Raw genomic sequence first — 18,319 nt, forward strand, 5'->3', positions numbered from 1 at the left:
CTTTGTTTGACTATTTAAGAGGCCTGTCAGAGGGGAAGGAAAATAATCCAAGGCTTGTAGTCTAGAGGTTTCCGTGCAGCACCAAATAAGCAAACAAAGAGCCTTGGAAGAATCACACCTAAGTAAGGTCAAGAAATCCTTTTGAGAAAGTGGAAAAGTACTCATCTGGGGAGAGACCTTAAAAAATGAGCCGAGTAGCCTGGGAACAGTAAAATCCGTGGGGGAAGTGTAACCATGCATCAGGGTGTTACATGGCCTTCCAGTCCCACCAGCAGAAGACAGAGCCCCCTCCAGCTCCCAGTTAGAGAGCCTTGATGCTTAACATCTACCCAGTCCATGCTGCAATGTAGAAGGATAGTAACCATGGAGAGATGGAAGCTGAAAGGAAATGCCCAAGGAGGACTTATTTCTTCTTTTAAAGCTTCTGGAAGTTTTAGTGGGTATATGGCATTGATTATAATGTAGGTGGTGTTTAGAGTGGCCCAGGCAGTAGTATATCAAGTGACAACATATTGTTGTGCTTTAGGAGGGCAATCTGTGCTTGTTGGTGCTGTTCTAAATAAAACATAGGCCTGATAAATTAGCAGATTTTATCTGAACTTCATTAAGCTGAATTACTGTCCTAGTAATGCAGTCTGTGGGGTCATATTTATGCTTCTGTATGTTGAGTCTTTTAGTTCTGACTAGAAAGCACTATACTGAAATGACAGTTCTGCAAACTGAGAACACCTAGATTAGTTTAAAATTCATTACAAGAAATATACCTGTACATTAGAATAGGGAAACCAATTAATTTTTAAGTAGCAGTCTTGCAAAATACTTGATAGGATTTGCATAAATTATTGCAAGCACCAAGCAAGTCAAATTTGAAAGGCATCGGTTCTGCTTGGACCTTCATATAAATTCTTTGATTCAGTGTCACATCTGAAAAAAAAATAAGAGGACGCTGTCAAAATTAGTAGGTTTAAAAACTGAGCTCTATTTGAGGAGTGAATTCATATAGGAAGATATACCAAAAAAGAACTTATATGTTTTTTCCCCCATCAGTTTTCATTGCAGCTGGAGAAAACTGCACTGTAAATCTTTCAGTGTCATCAACAGAAACAATACTTCACAGACAAGGTGAATGTCACGCCCTGCTGCCCCAGAACATATAAATTGGAGCCCAGGACTTGCAACTGATACTGCACAGATGGACTGAAGCTCCCTTGCGGCAGCTTATTGTCTCACCAGCCCTTTTTTCCGAGCTCGACGGTCCACGCACACACGATGGGTTTTGAGGCGGTGGCTAAGCAAACAGGCTATGCACACAATGCCTTTTGTTGCTGGGGTGTCGGTCAAGTGTGCCAGCGGATAACACTTAAAAACACCTTTGTAGATGGAAAACAGAAATCCTGTTCTGCAGTGCACCCAACTCACTTAAAACCTTCACCTTGATCATGATCATAGTTAGGGGCCTTACACCCCAAAGCTCCGAAAACTGGGGTCAGTGGGTTTTGGACAGGTTCAGAGGCAAGTCCAGCAGATCCCTAGTGGGACTGCCTTTTGGCATGGGTATGGTCTCAGCAAGCCAGATAGCACAAAGCTCATTTGTTTAAAGCAAGCATTTTAATACCAGTTGCATTCAAGTAACTTGGCATTCAACTCAAAGCTATCTTGAATACCGTGGAGCTTTCCAGTGCCAACAAGCAGGCTCAAGATCTGACACATTTACATCTACACTGTTAAACTTAATTAGTTGTTTTTAAAAGCTGTGCTACATTCTAATATGCTAGATGCCAAACTCAATACAAAGACCAATCCAAGCTGACGAGAAAGTAAGGATTCATCACCCCCAGCCAGACTAACTGCTTTTAGTGCTGGGTGTGAGTTTTTTTGCTGGTGCTGAGGTGACTTGATCGATGTGTATGGCATAACAGTGTGGGAAGAGCACCTAACTAACCCTGTCCCCACTGAGAGCAGGGACAGGATCAGCCGCATGCAGCTGGTGAGGAGTTTGAGAAGGGCTAGCGAGATGGGGACAGGGGAAGAGGGAAAGGAGCCGTCAGCCGACGGCATCCCAGCCGCATCCATGGCCAAGTGCCGAGGCCATGGGAGCTGAAGCACTGGCGCAGACCAGGGCTTGGCAAACACGCGCTTTCACACCCGTTTAAACTAACCCAAGACTGCACTGCTGCCAAAAGGTGCAGCCTGCCCTGCCTCGGCTGCAGACCCCGCTCCGGGCCATGCTCATGACTCACGTCCCCCCACGGGATCACCAGCACAGGGCAGGCACCGGGACCTCAGGGCCGAGGGCCTGCAGGAAAGGCAAGCCTGCTTTTTTGGGCAGCTGCGTGGGCTTAGGAAGCCGTACCTTAAAGCCAGTATCCTGTCTCTGACAGCGACCAGCGCTAGATAAATTAATGGAAGATATGAGAAACCCTGAAACAGGTAATTACGGAGCGACGTGGCCTTCGGGCATTGTCTGCCACTTCCCCCTGCCAGTAACCGAGCTTGATTTATGCCCTGCACCGTCCCAGAACTCCTGTGTTTTTACACATGTTTTCCAGCCGCGGTTCTGGATATTCCTGCCACCCCTACACTTATCTCATCTCTGCCGAGTCTTCACAGGCATCGCTCCTCATGGCGTCCCGGGGCGATGCATTCCTCCTGCCAAAGGTCTGCGGGCCCATCCCCACCGCCCGCAGCACCGCTCGGGGTTACCGCTGCTCAAGCACCGCTTGCAAGGTCTGAACTCAAATTTCACCGGGGGAATAAAGCAAGAAAGACGATTATTCAGCAATTATTTATTACACCGCTCCGTTTATTACACTGCGATTAAGACACCGGGGGCCGAGAAGAGCTTGGGTGATGGTGGCGGGGCTTCAGCTGCCTCCAGCCCGCTCCTGGGCTCTCGCCTCACTCCGGCCTCGCCGCTTTGAGGCCCCAACCTCCGGCCCCGAGCACCGGCCCTTGCCGGAGCCCCCCGGGGCCGGGCGGAGCCCCCCGGGGCCGCAGGGCCGGCCGGCCGGCCGGCCGGGAGGAGGCGTCGCCGGCTGGCGGGGCGCGGAGCGGCGCTGCCCCGCGGAAACTTGTGCTGCAGGAAGGGAGGGAGAGGCCTCCACGGCGGCTCCTCCTCCTCCTTCTCCTCCTCCTCCTCCTGCTCCGCGGGCCCGGCGGCGCTGGGAGAGGAGCGGCAGCGGCGGGGCCCCATGCGGCGGCCGGCACGGCGCTCTCCGCCGCCGGGCCCCAGCACCACCGCCACCACCACCACCAGCAGCAGCGGTACCGGCGGCAGCCGCCGATGACCTGGAGCAGCAGCATGAGCAGCGGCTACAGCAGCCTGGAGGAGGAGGAGTCCGAGGAGTTCTTCTTCACCGCCCGCACCTCCTTCTTCAGGAGGCCGCCGGGCAAGACCCGCGCCGCCCCGCAAGTAAGTGCCGGGCTCCGCCGCGCCGCCTCCGGCCTCCACGTGGCCGCCGCGGCCCCGGGAGGCGGCGGAAAACGCCGGCCCTTTCCCTGCCCGCCGTGCTGCCGGCTCGGCGCTGCCCTTCCCTTCGTGTCCGTGGCGGTTTCGGGAGGCTGGCAGCCTCTCCTGCTGGCGGGGAAGGGCCCCCGCCGCGTTGGAGTGTCTCGGTTTAAGCGTCCGGGCTCCGCAGATGGGCTGCGAGGGGTCTTTGAAGTGAAGAAGTGATTAAAAGCTGAACAAAAAAAAAAAAAACCTCCAAAACCTTTCCGTGGTCGGTGTTGAAACTGTAGGGGAGGACCTGTAGGGCTGCAGGCGGGGTGAGCAGTGCTGGTGCGCTGGGCAGGAGCAGAGCTCGCTTCGGGAGCACAAAATGGGTCGGGCTCCTGTCAGGGAGCGGTAGCGAAACCAGCTGGGGTAAACCTGGTGCTTCTGTAGCTAAAACAGCCCGGCCCCTCTCGCTTTTCTCTTCCCCAAGCACAGGATCCCGTTCTGGAGATGGGCTTGGTGTTCAGAAACTGCAAGCTATCGAGCCTGCTCTCTGTATGCTGGCACTCCTTCCCCTGCTCCCACCGCGGGCTGTGACCTGTCTGATCGGCGTTTATTTCCCTGTTCAAACTCCGTGTTTGTTTACCTCACTGCATTGGTCTACAACCATGGAGACTTCGTTATAAACTTCCTTGCATAAGCCTGGATAGCTCGGTTCCCTCTGGTCAACCCGTGGGGCTTGTCAAGACTCTTTGTTGCCCCCAGCCCTTCCTCTAGGTTATGTTGTGCTGCAAAAAGCCGACCTTAGTTTTTGTTTCTCCAAGGTTCTCCGACTTATTCCCCATTTGTGAGTTGCTTAAAACTTAAGCCCTCTGGCCAGCCCCCAGGAAACTCCTGCTCCCATTCAAGGAAGTGCACGGAGCTTTCTTGAGCTTTAGTTCCCTTTGCAGAGTTTGGCAGAGAGCCTGGGCACACCCTCTGCCTACACCTGAGCCAGGCGCCTTGTGCAAACAGACCGGGGCCAGAGCTTTACCAGATCGGTGCTGCCTCCCCAGGACTTTTCTCACTGCAGCCTTCCTCGAGGCCGTCTCTTTCTCATCCATTTTGATTTTCAGCTTCCTGTGAATCCCGGTGACTGGAAGCTGGCAAGTCCTGCCGAGCATCCTTGAACTCCATCTTCTGATCTGGTTGGCCATGGTTGACCACCGCCTGGCCCATGTAGAATCACAGAATGGTTTGGGTTGGAAGGGCCCTTAAAGCCAACCCAGCTCCAACCCCCTGCCATGGGCAGGGACACCTCCCACCAGACCAGGTTGCCCAAAGCCCCATCCAGCCTGGCCTTGAGCACCTCCAGGGATGGGGCACCCACAGCTGCTCTGGGCAGCCTGTGCCAGGGCCTCACCACCCTCTGAGTAAAGAATTCATTCCTAAAATCTGATCTAAATCTCCCCTCTTTTGGTTTAAAACCGTTAGCCCTTGTAAAAAGTCTTTCTCCATCCTTCTTATAAGTCCCCACTAATTATTAAAAAGCTGCAGTAAAGTTTCCTCTGCTTGTAGAGGAAGACCACAGTGTCTCATTACTGTGCGAACAGATAGCTAGTTGCTGCCATATTTTGTGTGGTTGTTGTACAATGGGATGTGATGGGGCCCAGGTCTTGGTTCAGATCCTAAAACATACTCGTGTCTTTGCTTTGTAATGCTGTGACACGAGTTGTCTTACTAAACACGAGTTAGGTAAGTGGTGGATTGTGCAAACGTGAATCGCTGTGTGTGATGTTAACGTTCTCAGTCAAGGGGGATGGAAAAAACTAAAATTTGATATTCTGCTCCAGTAATGTTTCCCAAAAGAATACTGTGGTAAGATGCTGCGGGGTATGCGTTTAAGTACATATTGGGTAGCCTGGAACAAATTCATCCGTATTGCTGACTACGCAGCGTCAGAAACGCTCAGCTAAATGTTTCTAGTCATAAAGTTATTGCCGGTTGTGCTGCGCTGCTGAGTTACAGAAGAAAGAAAAAATCCCCCAAACAATGCTGAATGTAGATTTCAACAGTCATGTGGCCAGTAAGAGTGAGTTTCCCCTTCCAGCAATAACAATCATAATAAGGCTCTTTGTATGTATGAGGATGTTACTTTTGGTTTGTATTTGAGGTTTAGTCAAAAAATGCATACTATGTCCCCTTGAGCAAAGAGAAAAGAGGGGAGCTATTAGTTATTGTTTCTGTGTCTTTCTCAACCACACAGATACCAAGTTTCGCAGGCTGTTTTTTTTTCTTTTTTCCTGCAGAAGACAAAGTGGTGGCAATTACTTTATCCTTCTCTGTCTTATTTCCCTCTTTCCCCTCTTCTAAAAGGGGAAAAAATTGGTTACAACTTACATCTTGTGGCTGTGCCTGTGGAAAAACATGCTGGTAGCTTTTGGACTTGTTTCGTAAAGATTTCCAAAGAAAAGAAGAGAAAAAAAGAAATTAAGTAGCTCTGTGAAATTTTCGTCTTCCATTTAATGGGGCGGGCTGGTCTTACGTACTGCAGTTTCTATAGCTGAGACAGGATGAGTGGATTGATACCAATTCTGATGTAAATATCTTGTAATAGTGCCTTTGGGCTTTGCCAAAGAAGCCTAATCTTCTGCAGGGTGTTGAAAGATTTGTCTCTTCCTCTCTCTCCACCACTTCTGAAAAGAGGGAAGCATGAAAATCGTTGTGGTGTGACACAATCATGACAGGCAGCGTGGTGTTTTGGGGCTGAGGTGTGCTGTTTGCTGTCCTCTCTTGCTGAATTCTGTTTTATTGGCAGTTCAGTGAGTCCAGCGGACTCACACACCTCCTCAAATCTTTTTTCTTTGTTTCCAGGACAAATTAGGGTTAGGAATCCAATGTTTGTAGCCTCGTCCAGTTAAAGACACAGACTTGAAACAGATTGATCTCAAACTTGAATTACCGTGTCTGTATCACCTCAAATACAAGTGACTTTTTCCCTTTCCCAATAAAAATCTCCTTTGAACGTGTAACCCTGGCAGTAGGTGACTTGTACGTACTCCATCCCTGCCCCTTCCTTCTGCCAGTGAAACGTGTGGGAGGAAAGAAGTAAACGAAATCTGGGGTTCATTAGGCAAGAGACTCAACACAAATTTTCTAATACAAATGATGAGGTCGATGCAAGAAAATTTTGTGAAAGGAAAATTAAGCAAGCAGTACTTTAAGCTGAGGGCAAAGTGCCTAAAGCGCAGGTTGCTCTGTGGCATCCCTGGAAGTTTAGTTTTATTTAAGGTTTGTTGTACCTTCTGTGGCTGTTGTAAATTTAAGCATTGGAGGCTGGATTAGCTCAGCGTGGCCCCGTTTCATGTTTGCAGTGACTCATTTACTAAATGAGAAAGGAGGAACTGCAGATGTTTTTGACCTGCTAGTGACTATTCCTGTGAGGTAAAGTTAGCCACGCGCATGGGCTGCAGCAAGATCAGACCCGTGCTTCTGTATGATCAGGCCTTTGGAAATGGTCCATTCCCTCTAGAGAAAATACCAAAAGAAGATGTTTTGCAAACTTTTGAAAGCCGACCCCTTTCTCTCCTCCCGCCCACCCCCATCCTTTCAGGAAAAGTGAAAACAGTTCAGCCTGCCCCTGCAAGCCCTGCCATGTGCTGGAGGGAAATGCATCTTCCTGCCTGCCTGTTCGGCACTTCCCTTCCACATGCCAGTTCCCCATGCTCTCCCACTTTGAGTAGTGTTGGTGTAAGTCCTCGCAATACTTCCCCTCCTTTCTTAGGAAGCTTGGGGGCTTTTCAGGTGCTGCCCTGGGCATCTGGGTTAGTTCCCAGCCATGCTGAGCTCCTGTCTTCCATCCAGGTCACAGAAATACCCGAGGACACCCCAGGTGAGAGCTCTGTGCCCTTACTCGTGTGAGAGAGGACATGGTGGCTCTTTGGGAAACGCTGCTTCAGGAGCAGGCAGTGCTGTGAAGGTCGTGGGCCCTCAGTTGTTAGAAGAGGGCAAATCCTGAGGCATCCGAATCCCGAATGGTTTGCATGCAGAACATGAGAGCTCTGCTTGAAGTCTAATGTAAAATAGCTTGGAGATGCACAGTTTGGCCCCTGAAAGCTGCTATTCTCTTTAATTAAAAAAAAAAAAAAAAAAAAAAGAAAGAAACTTCGTTATTCATCATGCTGTGTTTTTCACCACTTCAGACAGGACTCTAGAAGTGTTTGCAAGAAAAATGTAATGTCTTCTCATGGCGGTTTCCAGAAATGCACACTTTCCTCCTGCTCCTCAGACCATGCTGCTTGCCTCATGTTCAGCACCGGTCCTTCCCCTTTTGAAGTCCAGTTTCTCCTCTCTGTTCCGCTTTCTGCTCTATGTTTTTACAGTTTATATACCTTCTTCTTGGTTCCTTCCCCTGCACCCACGTCTGGTGCTGCTTATTTTAATGCGCTGCCCCCTGCCTTGCCAGAGTTGTCTGCGTTTCAGTGGGATTTGCAGGTGTGGTGATGAGGGTGGGACAGGAAATTAATAAAAAAGCTGGAAACGGGAGCTGGATATAAACGGGCAGAGGGAATGTGAAGGGAGAGCAAGAGGCAGTGGGTGAAAGTCCTGTCCCTGCGAGCCCAGCAAGGCGGCTCCGCTGTCGGATGAGGAGGTTTGCGTTTTGTTCTGGGTGAGCTTGTGTCCATGTGAAAAACTAGGCCAAATTCTGGGTCCAGAAACCCCTTTTTTAGGTCTGTCCTATGTGAAGTTGCACAATGGCTTGAGGCATTTCATTGAGAAGAGTAGAGGCAAAAGCATGCTATTTTGGAAGAAATCGGTTAAATGCTGTTTGTAACTGCTCAAGTGCAGTTGGGATAGTTTTGTGTTACCGATGTCCATTATTAATACGTCTCATCTTGTTTGGCCATTACAACTCTTTCTGGGTTTCCTTTCCGTAGCATTCCCCAGGGAAAATGGCTCTCCTGACGACCAGAACAAACGAGCTTTCTAATTATAGGCTTTGTTCGGAGCCAAAAAGGTTGGGGTTGTGTTTGACGCGTAGTCATGAAGCTTATTTAAAAAATAAAGCTAAAAATATCCAGTAATGTGTTTCATTCTTCTTATTTTTTTAATCCATTTGGCAGTCAGTGGATATTATGGGATAAACATTGTTGCAGCTAAAATACTTGAAAGTTAAGGCTGGGGGGAATGAGCAGGGTAGAGATTGTGTCTGCTTTAAGGCTACGTCACTGTCAGAGTAAACTCACAGTCCCTGTTTTGTTCCTGTGAACTGCTAACCCAAAAATTAAGATACAAGTTTAGGAGAGACGGCTTGACGTGCTGTACTGTCCCCGGAGGAGTTAAAGTCACTGAAACATCTCATGAGTTGAGGAATTTCAGTGTCCCCTGTACAGCAACACCAGCAGGTATTATTCAGGCTAGGTGACTCTTTTCACTTTTTTTTTCAGTCTGTTGTATTAACACTGTATTAGGCACATCTCAAGCAGTTTCTTCTCTGCCAACGTAAGGTTTTGGAGCACCAGCAATCTGCTGCCGGCTTAGTTGCTGACATTCATTTGAGTATCACCAGATAAACCTGAGAATTTTTTGTCAATGTCTTTGGGGAAAAAAAGCCTGTGATTCACCAGAGTTTTGGAGGGCAGCAGCTACGTATGGATGCTTGGAGATTCAAGTTTCAGAAACGTAACTTTGGGTTTGGGTTAAAACTGAGGCTTTATTTAAGAGCAGAACTGCTGGAGCTTTGAACTTCCACTGACGTCAGGAAGTGTGGGGACCTGTATACCTTACGGCCCGGAATATTTAGACTTCGGCTTGTTTAGACATATGAATGGATGCGCAAGATGCAAGGAATTTTGTTTAAGCTGGGGAGTCTGGTGAATGCAGGGAAATGCTCTGCAGAGCAACTGAGCTCAGGATCATCTGAATACAGTAAGTAGATTAAAAACAAAACAACCAGCAGTTATTTAAGGAAGGAAAGAGAAGATTTGGTACCTCATTTTTGTAACTTTTTATTTCAGCTGTAGACTTGTGTATAAGAAAAATATCAGAATAACCTAAGAGGTACTTAGTGGCTAATATTTAGCCACTGCAAGAGCAAAAATATGAAGAATAAATGAAGTAAAACTGGATACTGCATTTTGTCCCTTGTGTAAAATGGCAGTGGCACCAGTGTTGGATTAACAGCTCTGAGTAAACCGATTAACAGAGGATTTCAGATGAAGCAATAGATCTGTAATGCAGCATTTGCCAGTGACAATATACTTGTGAACCAAGCCAAGCAACGTAAGTGTCAGGAAGAGAGAAATCAGAGTGACAAATCTCCGTAGTTAAACTCTCCCCTTACTGACAGGCAGCTGAGTCTCCGCTGACTTCAGCAGGATGTGCCCGTCAGGCCAGGACTGTTCAATGCATGCTGCACTTTTCCTCCCAGGTAGACATAATGGTGTTTTAAAATATGTATAGATATATTTACATACAAACAGCACTTACTATTTAATATATTTATTATAAAATATGTAATATTTATAACGTATAGTATATGATATATATAATATATACACACATAATGCATATTTTATATTCCTACACACACAGAGATGGTTCTGTACCTTTTGAGACCAACCTTCAGGAAAGGTCTTAAAACCAGCGTATCCCACGGACTTCAGGGGAACGCCCTGGTGTGACTAAAGCTAGCCCAGCGTGCTTTCATCCAGTCCAGTCTCAGCACAGCACTTGCCTAACTGCACCATTGTCATGGCTTTGTATTTGCTTGGGTGCCTGTAATAAAGCACGCACACTTCTGTAGGCAGGTACGAATTGACTCGGGATGAGTAATTGCTCCTTTCATTTTGTTTTTCTTTGGCGTACTCGCTCTTCTGCAAGGTTGATGAAATACTGCAGACAGTTTTGAGGAGAGTACTTCCTATGTGGACGTACATTTGGCTATGTAAAGTAGCCACATGTGATTTATGTAGCAATTAAGATCATTTTCTAGTTATTCATCTGTGTGTGTGCTGGAGAGGAATTTGTGTTCCCTTGCACAGAGGAATGTGTGCTGTGCTGAAAATAATAGTAAAAGCAGCAGTGGTTCCTCTGCCTCTTAGAGGAAGCCTCAAGTGGCAGCGTTGCCTACCTGGGAGTGCTGACCGCGTGGTGTTACTCACTGCTTGGTCTTGCTCTTCACATAGCAGATGCTGACGACTTCACGCTAAGTAATTGTGAAAAATGGTGTTTGCAAGTGCATTTCTTTCAGAAATTATATACAATAATAGAGTAGAAAATCATTGGCTCTCTGTTCAGGGGCAAATTACAAAGTAAGTTTATTGTCTGTAATCTTTTATAGTCGTCCCTGTTGTCCACAGTTAGGGTTGCTTTTCTTGTGCTCGATCCTAGGTGTGTTCAAGTACTTGGGTGTGCAGTCTGACCGTGCTGTACATTTCCCCATAATACAGCCCCCCTGCTTTCTACTTGCGGTACCCGATCAATGTGGCCTCTTCGAAGCCAGATTAGTAATGACAAAAACTGAAGATCAAATTCTGCTCTGGCTGGGGATGATACGTTGCTTAATAACTAAGTAAGTGCTTAATCTTATTTCCAGTGAAGCAGAGGGTGTCATGATTTGGCTTGTCCCTTTTGAAGACAAGTTTGGGACAGATGGCATTTGCTAATGCTGCAAAAGTAGCTTAACACCTTTATTGATGGATCATAACCTTTATTGTAGAGACCTTCCTCTCAGTCACTTCCTATAGATAGTTGTGCTTAGGATCACACTAGCCTGCCAGCTTGGAAGAGTTTGGTTTAGAAGTTTAATTTTTTATTATTATTTCTTTTTACTGGCTTCCTCTCTGCTGAAGAATTCTGCTCACCGAGAGCAAAAGATGCTGACCTTGCTGTTTGGTCCACCGGTGGCTTGATTTAGTGGGTTTGCTTATAGATACAGCAGCTGAGATTGTGAAGTCTTTTTGTTCTGAGCTAATCACTTAATTGCAAAGCATCTTTGCGGTTCATCTGAGAAGCATCTGGGAAAGCTGTGTGAACTCTAGCAACTGCGCTAGGGATTTCAGCGCGACCCAGTGCTTGTATATTCAGAAGCTGCCATATTCTTTGGCTCTGCTTAAAAGAGTAAAAGTGTGGTGGTTGCGTGTTGTGTGATGGGAGAAGTGACCTGTGTTGTTTGTCCAGTGCCTGAAATGAGGAAGTTCAAAGCCCAATGCCGTTGAAATAAGCATAAGTCAGCGGAACTTTTTTTTGTGACAGATGTAATTTGCACTATTATATTTTGATTTTTAATAGGTTATTATTGATATGTGCAAGGATTCTGTAGCATAGCCATAGACAGGTATGTCTCTTGTTACACTTTATGAAGTTAATGATAAATTTTTCTTTTGTGATACAGCACAGGGGCAACATGCTAACATGGGTGCTGCTCCCCAAAACTGCTGAAATCCTCCATGAAGTGTGGACCTGGCAGTTTCGCCCTTGCAGCTGGAGGCTGGAGATGGGCATTGCGTTCATATTTGATGGCTAAGGAGTGGGGGAGGAAGGAGAATTTTGCCTGAAAGACTCACTCTGTTTGTTGCAGGATGATAAATAGAAACGCTTACCTGCTGCTGAAAGCAAATTGGGGCAAATGGACAATTTAATCAAAAGTTCTTGCTTGGAGCAGCTGCTGCATCACGTATGCAAAGGCTGGCACAGGAAGAACACCAAATGCATGGTCATGGGGGCATCGCTTGTGCAGGCAGCCTGGTGTGAGCAGTGGTCAGACTGCCATGTAATCCACAGGAGAGAACTTAGAAATGAAAACTTAATCTTTCATTAAAGAAATCTTCCTCTTGTCATGATGCTCCCAGCTTGCGTGGCGTCTTCGCACTGCATTGCTTTTCCTACATGAACTGTAACCTTGTAACTCAAACCTTCTTTTCTGTGTTTAAAAATATAAGGCTTTGTGAGTGGATTTGGATGTGAAATGTAATGGAAAGGACAGTTTGTAGTTCTTGCATGAGTTAGCAGGCCAGGTTAAAATAACCCAGATATTCAACTTGGAATCCAGGGGCCTTCCATTTCTTAACTTCAGAGCACACCTTTTTTCCATTCGAAGAATATGCAGTGTGGGGTGATGACTAATGACAGGAGCCTTAATCAACTCTTTATGTAATGAAAACCATTTAACTGCTGTTAGAGATCCTGATAAGTGGATCTCAGGACAGGAGAGGATGGGTTCACAGTAGCTAGAAAAGGTATTCCCACGGAGTTGGACCATTACAGAGTTCAAAGACTGGACCACCTTTTTATGTTTCCTAATACGATTTAGCTATTTCCATGGGAAAGTGACTCTTAAAATACCATTGTATTGCTTTAGCTATCGTTTGATTCAGCAAAGTGGTAAGAGACGAACTTATGTACATATGGCAGTGTGAGGAGATACCACAACTGCATTTTTCTATTCCCACTGAATCTAAAGTTGAACGAATTACATAAAGAAAGAATGGCCTTGCCTAAGTTTCTTTCTTAGGGCTTCATGACTGACAGTATAAAAAGAATTATTCCTCTACATAACGCACTGATCTTTATTTTTTTTCTTCTTCAAGGTCCTGGCCATGTGAAAACCTGTTTTATTCTTTTGGGTACAACCTACTTTCCCTTTTCCCTTTAGTCTGAGACTTACTTGCACTGCTGTGGTTTGTACCAGCATTGCTGACAAATCTAAATACCTTCTCTCAACATTCCCTATCTCATCTGTCAAGTATTGCTTTGGGTCTGATTTGGCCTTCATGGGAACAAGTTTGTTTTCATAGAATTTGAAAAACGGTATTAGTGTTCAGCTGACCATGTCATCCACTCTTCTGAACTCTTGCTGGTCCCTGATTTGTGTAGGAGGTATGTTACAGCTTTTCAAAGAGAATGCTATTGGCAAAATAAAATACAACTTATCTAAAACTACTGTTTTTTAATTAAAGTGGACTAAAGAAAATATTTTCTACAAGATTTTAAATTCTGTACTGTAGTTTAATTTTTTTTCTTGCGAAAACAGGGTATTAGAAAAAATCAAGAGAATGCCCTCATCACTAGCTCAAGCCTGTGTGCAAGGAGGCTTCTCGAGGTGGATTTCGTTGTGGGATCTCAGGTTTTTTGTCACCCTGGTTCCGAATTCTTGATTTTCTGTAAAACGAAGCAGACAGCTGATGTACTTAGCATGGTGAGACCTTAAATTCTGGATTAGGTTTGGTGCTAATTAGCCAGCACATGGTATAGGCAGTTCCCCCCATCTTAAGCCTGATCACAGCATGCACGTTATCCTAACTAAACTCCAGATATTTAGGCACAGAGGAAAACCAGTGACACTTCTTAAGTGATTGGATGTCAAATACAAAGCGGCTTGGATGCTCGAAGAGCACATTGCATCAGGATTTTCTCTTTCGTTTGTTAAATCACAGGGCATTTGTGGTTGCCTTGATACTGTGACAGCAGGTTTGTTATAACATACAGAGAAAATAATGCCTGCTATACACCTTTCTCAAGTTCTGACTGGGAATTAAGTTGTCTGTTAAACAATGACCGCATAGAAACACCCAGCTGTCAGAAAATCAAGCAAGATCTTGTGAAACATAGCAGGTGGTGCAGTGCAAGTCAGTTTGACTTCTCTTTGATCACAGAATCACAATGAGCTTCCTTGGGAGGCTAATCCCGTGCTTTGTCACAAAATGCTTTGTGCTCACCTGTGCCCAGGATGAATTCGTGAACTGGGTTTTCAGTCAATGAAGTTGTTGGCAGCACCCTGTTGTTTTGGCTCAGTCCCGTTGGGAGTCTTTGGTTTGTTCTCCAGCTGCCGTGGCTGGGTGTCCTAATGGCAATAGTGGGCATGAAAGCCTCTGCGCAGGAGCATTGCTCCTGCTGAGTTGGATTCTAGGGAAAACTTAATTTTCTCCCCATAATGGGTTACTCTGAAACAGGTCATTCCTCTTGCCAGGCTTTGACTTGCTGGACTGTTTTGGCAAAGACCTTTAACGTGGTGATCATAGGAAGGCTTCTGGCATTTCAGATACCCGGTCTGTTGTTGCATTGCTTCTCCCAAGACTGAGAGGTGTTAAGATGTGCCTTGGTAGGAATAGCAAAGGTTTTAAGTAAGTCACAAGTCATTGCAATGGAACAGAAATTACAAAATGCCTTTAGTTGCTTTCTAGTTGCCCTCTGCTTATAGCGTGTGTCCGCCTAGTTAGGGAAATATATTTATTACAATATAATTAGATATGATTAATTATGTCACGGGTTATTTTGTTTTATGGAGAGAGTTGGTGGGTTTGTCTAAGTCGACAGCTGCTTTTGATTCGGTTACATGTTCACATGATATGAAGCTTATCTCAAGATGGGCGAACATGATTGTTTCTACTGTGCTAAAAGGTGGATATTACGTGCAGCGAAACTTCAAAGCAGTTTTCGGTGCTCTGAACTTTAAAACTCACAGCTGATTTAATTAAAAAAAAATAATCAAAAGAAACATCTTTCCCCACCCACTAAAACAGACCCCAAGTATTCTTCAAAGCATATTTGATTTTAATGATTTGGTGATTTCTTCCCCGAGGCGTTTTTGAAGTTCCGGTTACCACTGGAAGATGAAGATGCAGCTTTGAGCTGTGAAGATAATAGGCCTTTAGTGAAGTAGGCGTTTGCCTCTTAAGATGATAAAATGACATGTTCTGTGAAAATAGAAATAGCCTGGTATTTCTAATATATATATATATATATAAAATCATACGCCCGGTGATTTTTCCTGTAAGAGCCGAAGTTGATGTCAAACTCCTTTGTTACTCATAACTCAAAATAGCTCCTGAAGCAGCTTGGTGAAGCACATGCTTAAAGATGCTAGTATGAGACTCTTTCCCCCCGCCTCAAAATTTAATCAGGGAGCTTTGTTAAAATGAGCTTGGTTTTAGCTAGGCTTTTATGGCTACTGGCAGAAAAATCTTGTAATATGGCACACAGCTTTTACTGTACTATCCAGTTGTGAAAACATTACAGGAGGAACTTAGGATAGGTGCTCCATGATGTATTTCTGGATTTAACATCTCGCTCATACAAGTAATAATCAATATGTTTTCATCTTGAGAGATGGATATGGAAGATACAGGAGAAAAACATCTTCTGCAGGTGTTTCACATTTGGTGGTAACTGGCAGAAACAAAAGGCAGCAGAGCGACATTAATTATTTTAAGGATTATTACAGTAGTAGTGTCGGTACTAGCACTGGCATTTCATTATCTTGGGGGCATGAAGCGTTACGGCATGGTAAGTGCAGTCAGTAGAAATGCAGTGCCTTTCCCTGAATTTGGGAAATAACTTTTGGGAATAACTTGGGGAAATAACTGCTAGTTTGGGTACTTTTGGAGATCTTTTCTCAGTCTTCCCCATCCTGTCAGTACATGCTGCTAAATGATACTGCCTTCCTAGAGAAATACAAATGTTGACCTGACTGTTGCCAGTACTTAGAAGGTAAGCAAAAAAAAAATTGAAATATGGTGGCAAAGCCCTACTGAAACTCTGAGCCAGAATGAGATCCTGTATTCTTTCAAACACGTACCAGGACATACTTCCCTGGGTAGCGCTTGTTCTGTTCTCTCTTCTTCACGCAGTCCGTGTAGGGTTTTATGGCTTGTTACGCATTCGCACAAAGAAGTCTTCCAACTCTGACTGCTGGTCAGCACGGGTTATCTATAATTCACTATATAGTATTTTCTTTCTAGTTTATCAGCTCTACTTTTGTTGAAACGTACATATACAAAATGTTTCAGTAAAACATGGTACTCTTCTTTTTTGGGGCATTTTGTAAAGGGTGCTAAGTACTGCCAGTTCTCCAGTCTCCAAGATTCACCCCATGAACCAAGAAGAACAAATGATGTCTCCCAGGGCAGAACATGGAAGTATTACCGTGGAGCAGTTCACCCTACTTCTGCTGATTGTGTCCTGTAACACCTCAACAACACACCCAAAATGTGGCAGGTCTCGGGTTGTTTTAGAGCATGGCTGCCATCACTCGGGCAGAGGGTGTGGTTTCACTGCAGCTTTAGCTTAATTAAGTTAGTTTTAAGCCAAATGCCTTCCTCGAACCAGCTCTCTGTGTGGTTGCACGAGGAGCAGCACTGGTGCAAGAGCGGGTGCAGGAATGTGCAAGTGGGGAGGCTGGCAGTGAGGGTGGGACCTCGGGAAGCCCTGTCTGGGCTTGGCTTGCCTCATGGAGCTGTGCTTTGGGATCCCCCAGAGGAAGAGCCTCAGCAGAAGACACAGGCAAGACGTGCCTTGGAGCGTTGGGGCAGATTTCTTAACTGGATGTTCGGTAGAAAGGCTTCAGGTAAGCAGCAGGTAGAAAAGTCTGTTTGTTTTGAATGAATAGGAGATACTGCAAGGGGGTAAGCAAGGAGAAAGCAGTAGAATTTACTGAATGGGAAAAAATGGCTTGTGCTTTAGTCTGTGATGAAGTAGGGCACCAAATAGGATTGCAATGTAAAGCATGGATTTCCTTGCAGATTTCTGATTTTAGAAATAAATGTATTTGGGTATTTCTAGCTCTTCATATTTTCTGTGGCTTTGGAATCCTCTCCTAATTGTTCCCTATAACAGGTTTTACAGGCCAGTTCATCCATTTAAGGAGTAAAGTTGAGGGCACTGTTTTTAAATGTACTAAAATACATTTTAAATGTTATGCAACACCAAAAGGTGGCTTTTTATTGCGCAGCACTCTTCTGTACCTTGAGTAACTTCAGTATCAAGCAATTATTTTTTTCCCCACTGCAAACACAAAACTATTAGTGAAAATTGAGTCTCCGAGTCTTCTTTTGCCTTTGAAAACTTCAGGTAGGTTCCCTTGCTTGTCAGTTTTGGGAGGTTGGCAGGGCTTTTTTAATCTGCTTGACAAAAGTATCATCAGTATCTGTTTTCATGCCAATTCATAAAAAGTTACACAGCTGAAACTGTCTGCCTGTGGTAATTATTACAGTAATCAACTTGGTGCCATGATTTTACTTTCTTGTTCTGGACTTTATTGGTTATGGCACGACAATTAGTGGTGTTTTCACAAGCATAAATATAGCTCTGTGGCAGCTTTTTGGCACATCACTACTGCTCCAGGAATAAAAAAGTATCTTTTCCTGAATGAAAGATGTAAGAGAAATGTGAATGAAAAAGAAGCTACAGTGAGAGAAGAGGAAGCTCCTCTGGGCCAGAGGTCCTGCTCTCCTGTCGGACCACTGTTAGGGGACAAGACTGGCTGTGTAAACCTCTGCCTTTCTCTAGTCACACTATTCGAGCCTGTTGACCCCGACTGTTTAATCATTTATTTTGCTCATCTCAAAAGGGAGAACATCACTTCATGAGCTTCTGGTCAAGCTGTAAGGCAACATTACCACTTGTTTTTTCATTTTTTTTTTTCCTGGAAGACTGAAGATGAAAACTAGGACAGGACTCAGACGAGTAAGGCATGGATATTGTCAGGATCATGGGAAATATCGTAGCTGCATATACTATCAGTGTAAGAATAATACCAAGTTTAAAAAAACACACCAAGTGATACCTCATTATTTCACAGATTAGATCTAGTTTCTTACTTTAGTTGTTTTTATTGTATGAGACATGAGATGTTCCCTCCCTTCCTTGTTCTCTTAGATCTTTCTTTGACAAATGCATGAGTCTGCCCCACGTATTTTGTTAAAACAAACAGGGAGCAAGTACGGACTGCTACCAGCGGACTGGGTGACACCGACAGGAACAGAAGGACCAAGCCCTGACTGACACCGCTGAGACATGAGAACATTTGGCAGTTTGAAGGCAGTCTCTTTCTTAATAGTCTCTGAACTCAGCCCCATAGATGAATTTAATTGTGAAGGCCCTGGTGTTTTATTGAGAGTTGAGAAATGG

General features: G+C 45.1%; 1 protein-coding gene across 3 annotated transcripts in view; it reads left to right on the forward strand.

The window, feature by feature from the left end:
* The window catches only part of RASSF3 (Ras association domain family member 3), an 89,969-nt gene that overhangs the window by 37,266 nt on the left and 34,384 nt on the right, over positions 1-18,319 (forward strand). The window contains exon 1 of one of the 3 annotated variants that reach the window (XM_048065421.2): positions 3,082-3,412. The exons of 1 other annotated variant lie outside the window; for it this stretch is intronic. In XM_048065421.2, the coding sequence (XP_047921378.1) occupies positions 3,284-3,412 (129 nt within the window). In that variant the 5' untranslated portion in view covers positions 3,082-3,283. Of the gene's footprint in view, positions 1-3,081; positions 3,413-16,625; positions 16,758-18,319 lie in introns of those variants that run through there. One more of the 3 variants, XM_066992557.1, reaches the window with a different exon arrangement.

The sequence above is a fragment of the Anser cygnoides genome, chromosome 1, assembly GCF_040182565.1.
Source record: "Anser cygnoides isolate HZ-2024a breed goose chromosome 1, Taihu_goose_T2T_genome, whole genome shotgun sequence".
NCBI lineage: Eukaryota > Metazoa > Chordata > Aves > Anseriformes > Anatidae > Anser > Anser cygnoides.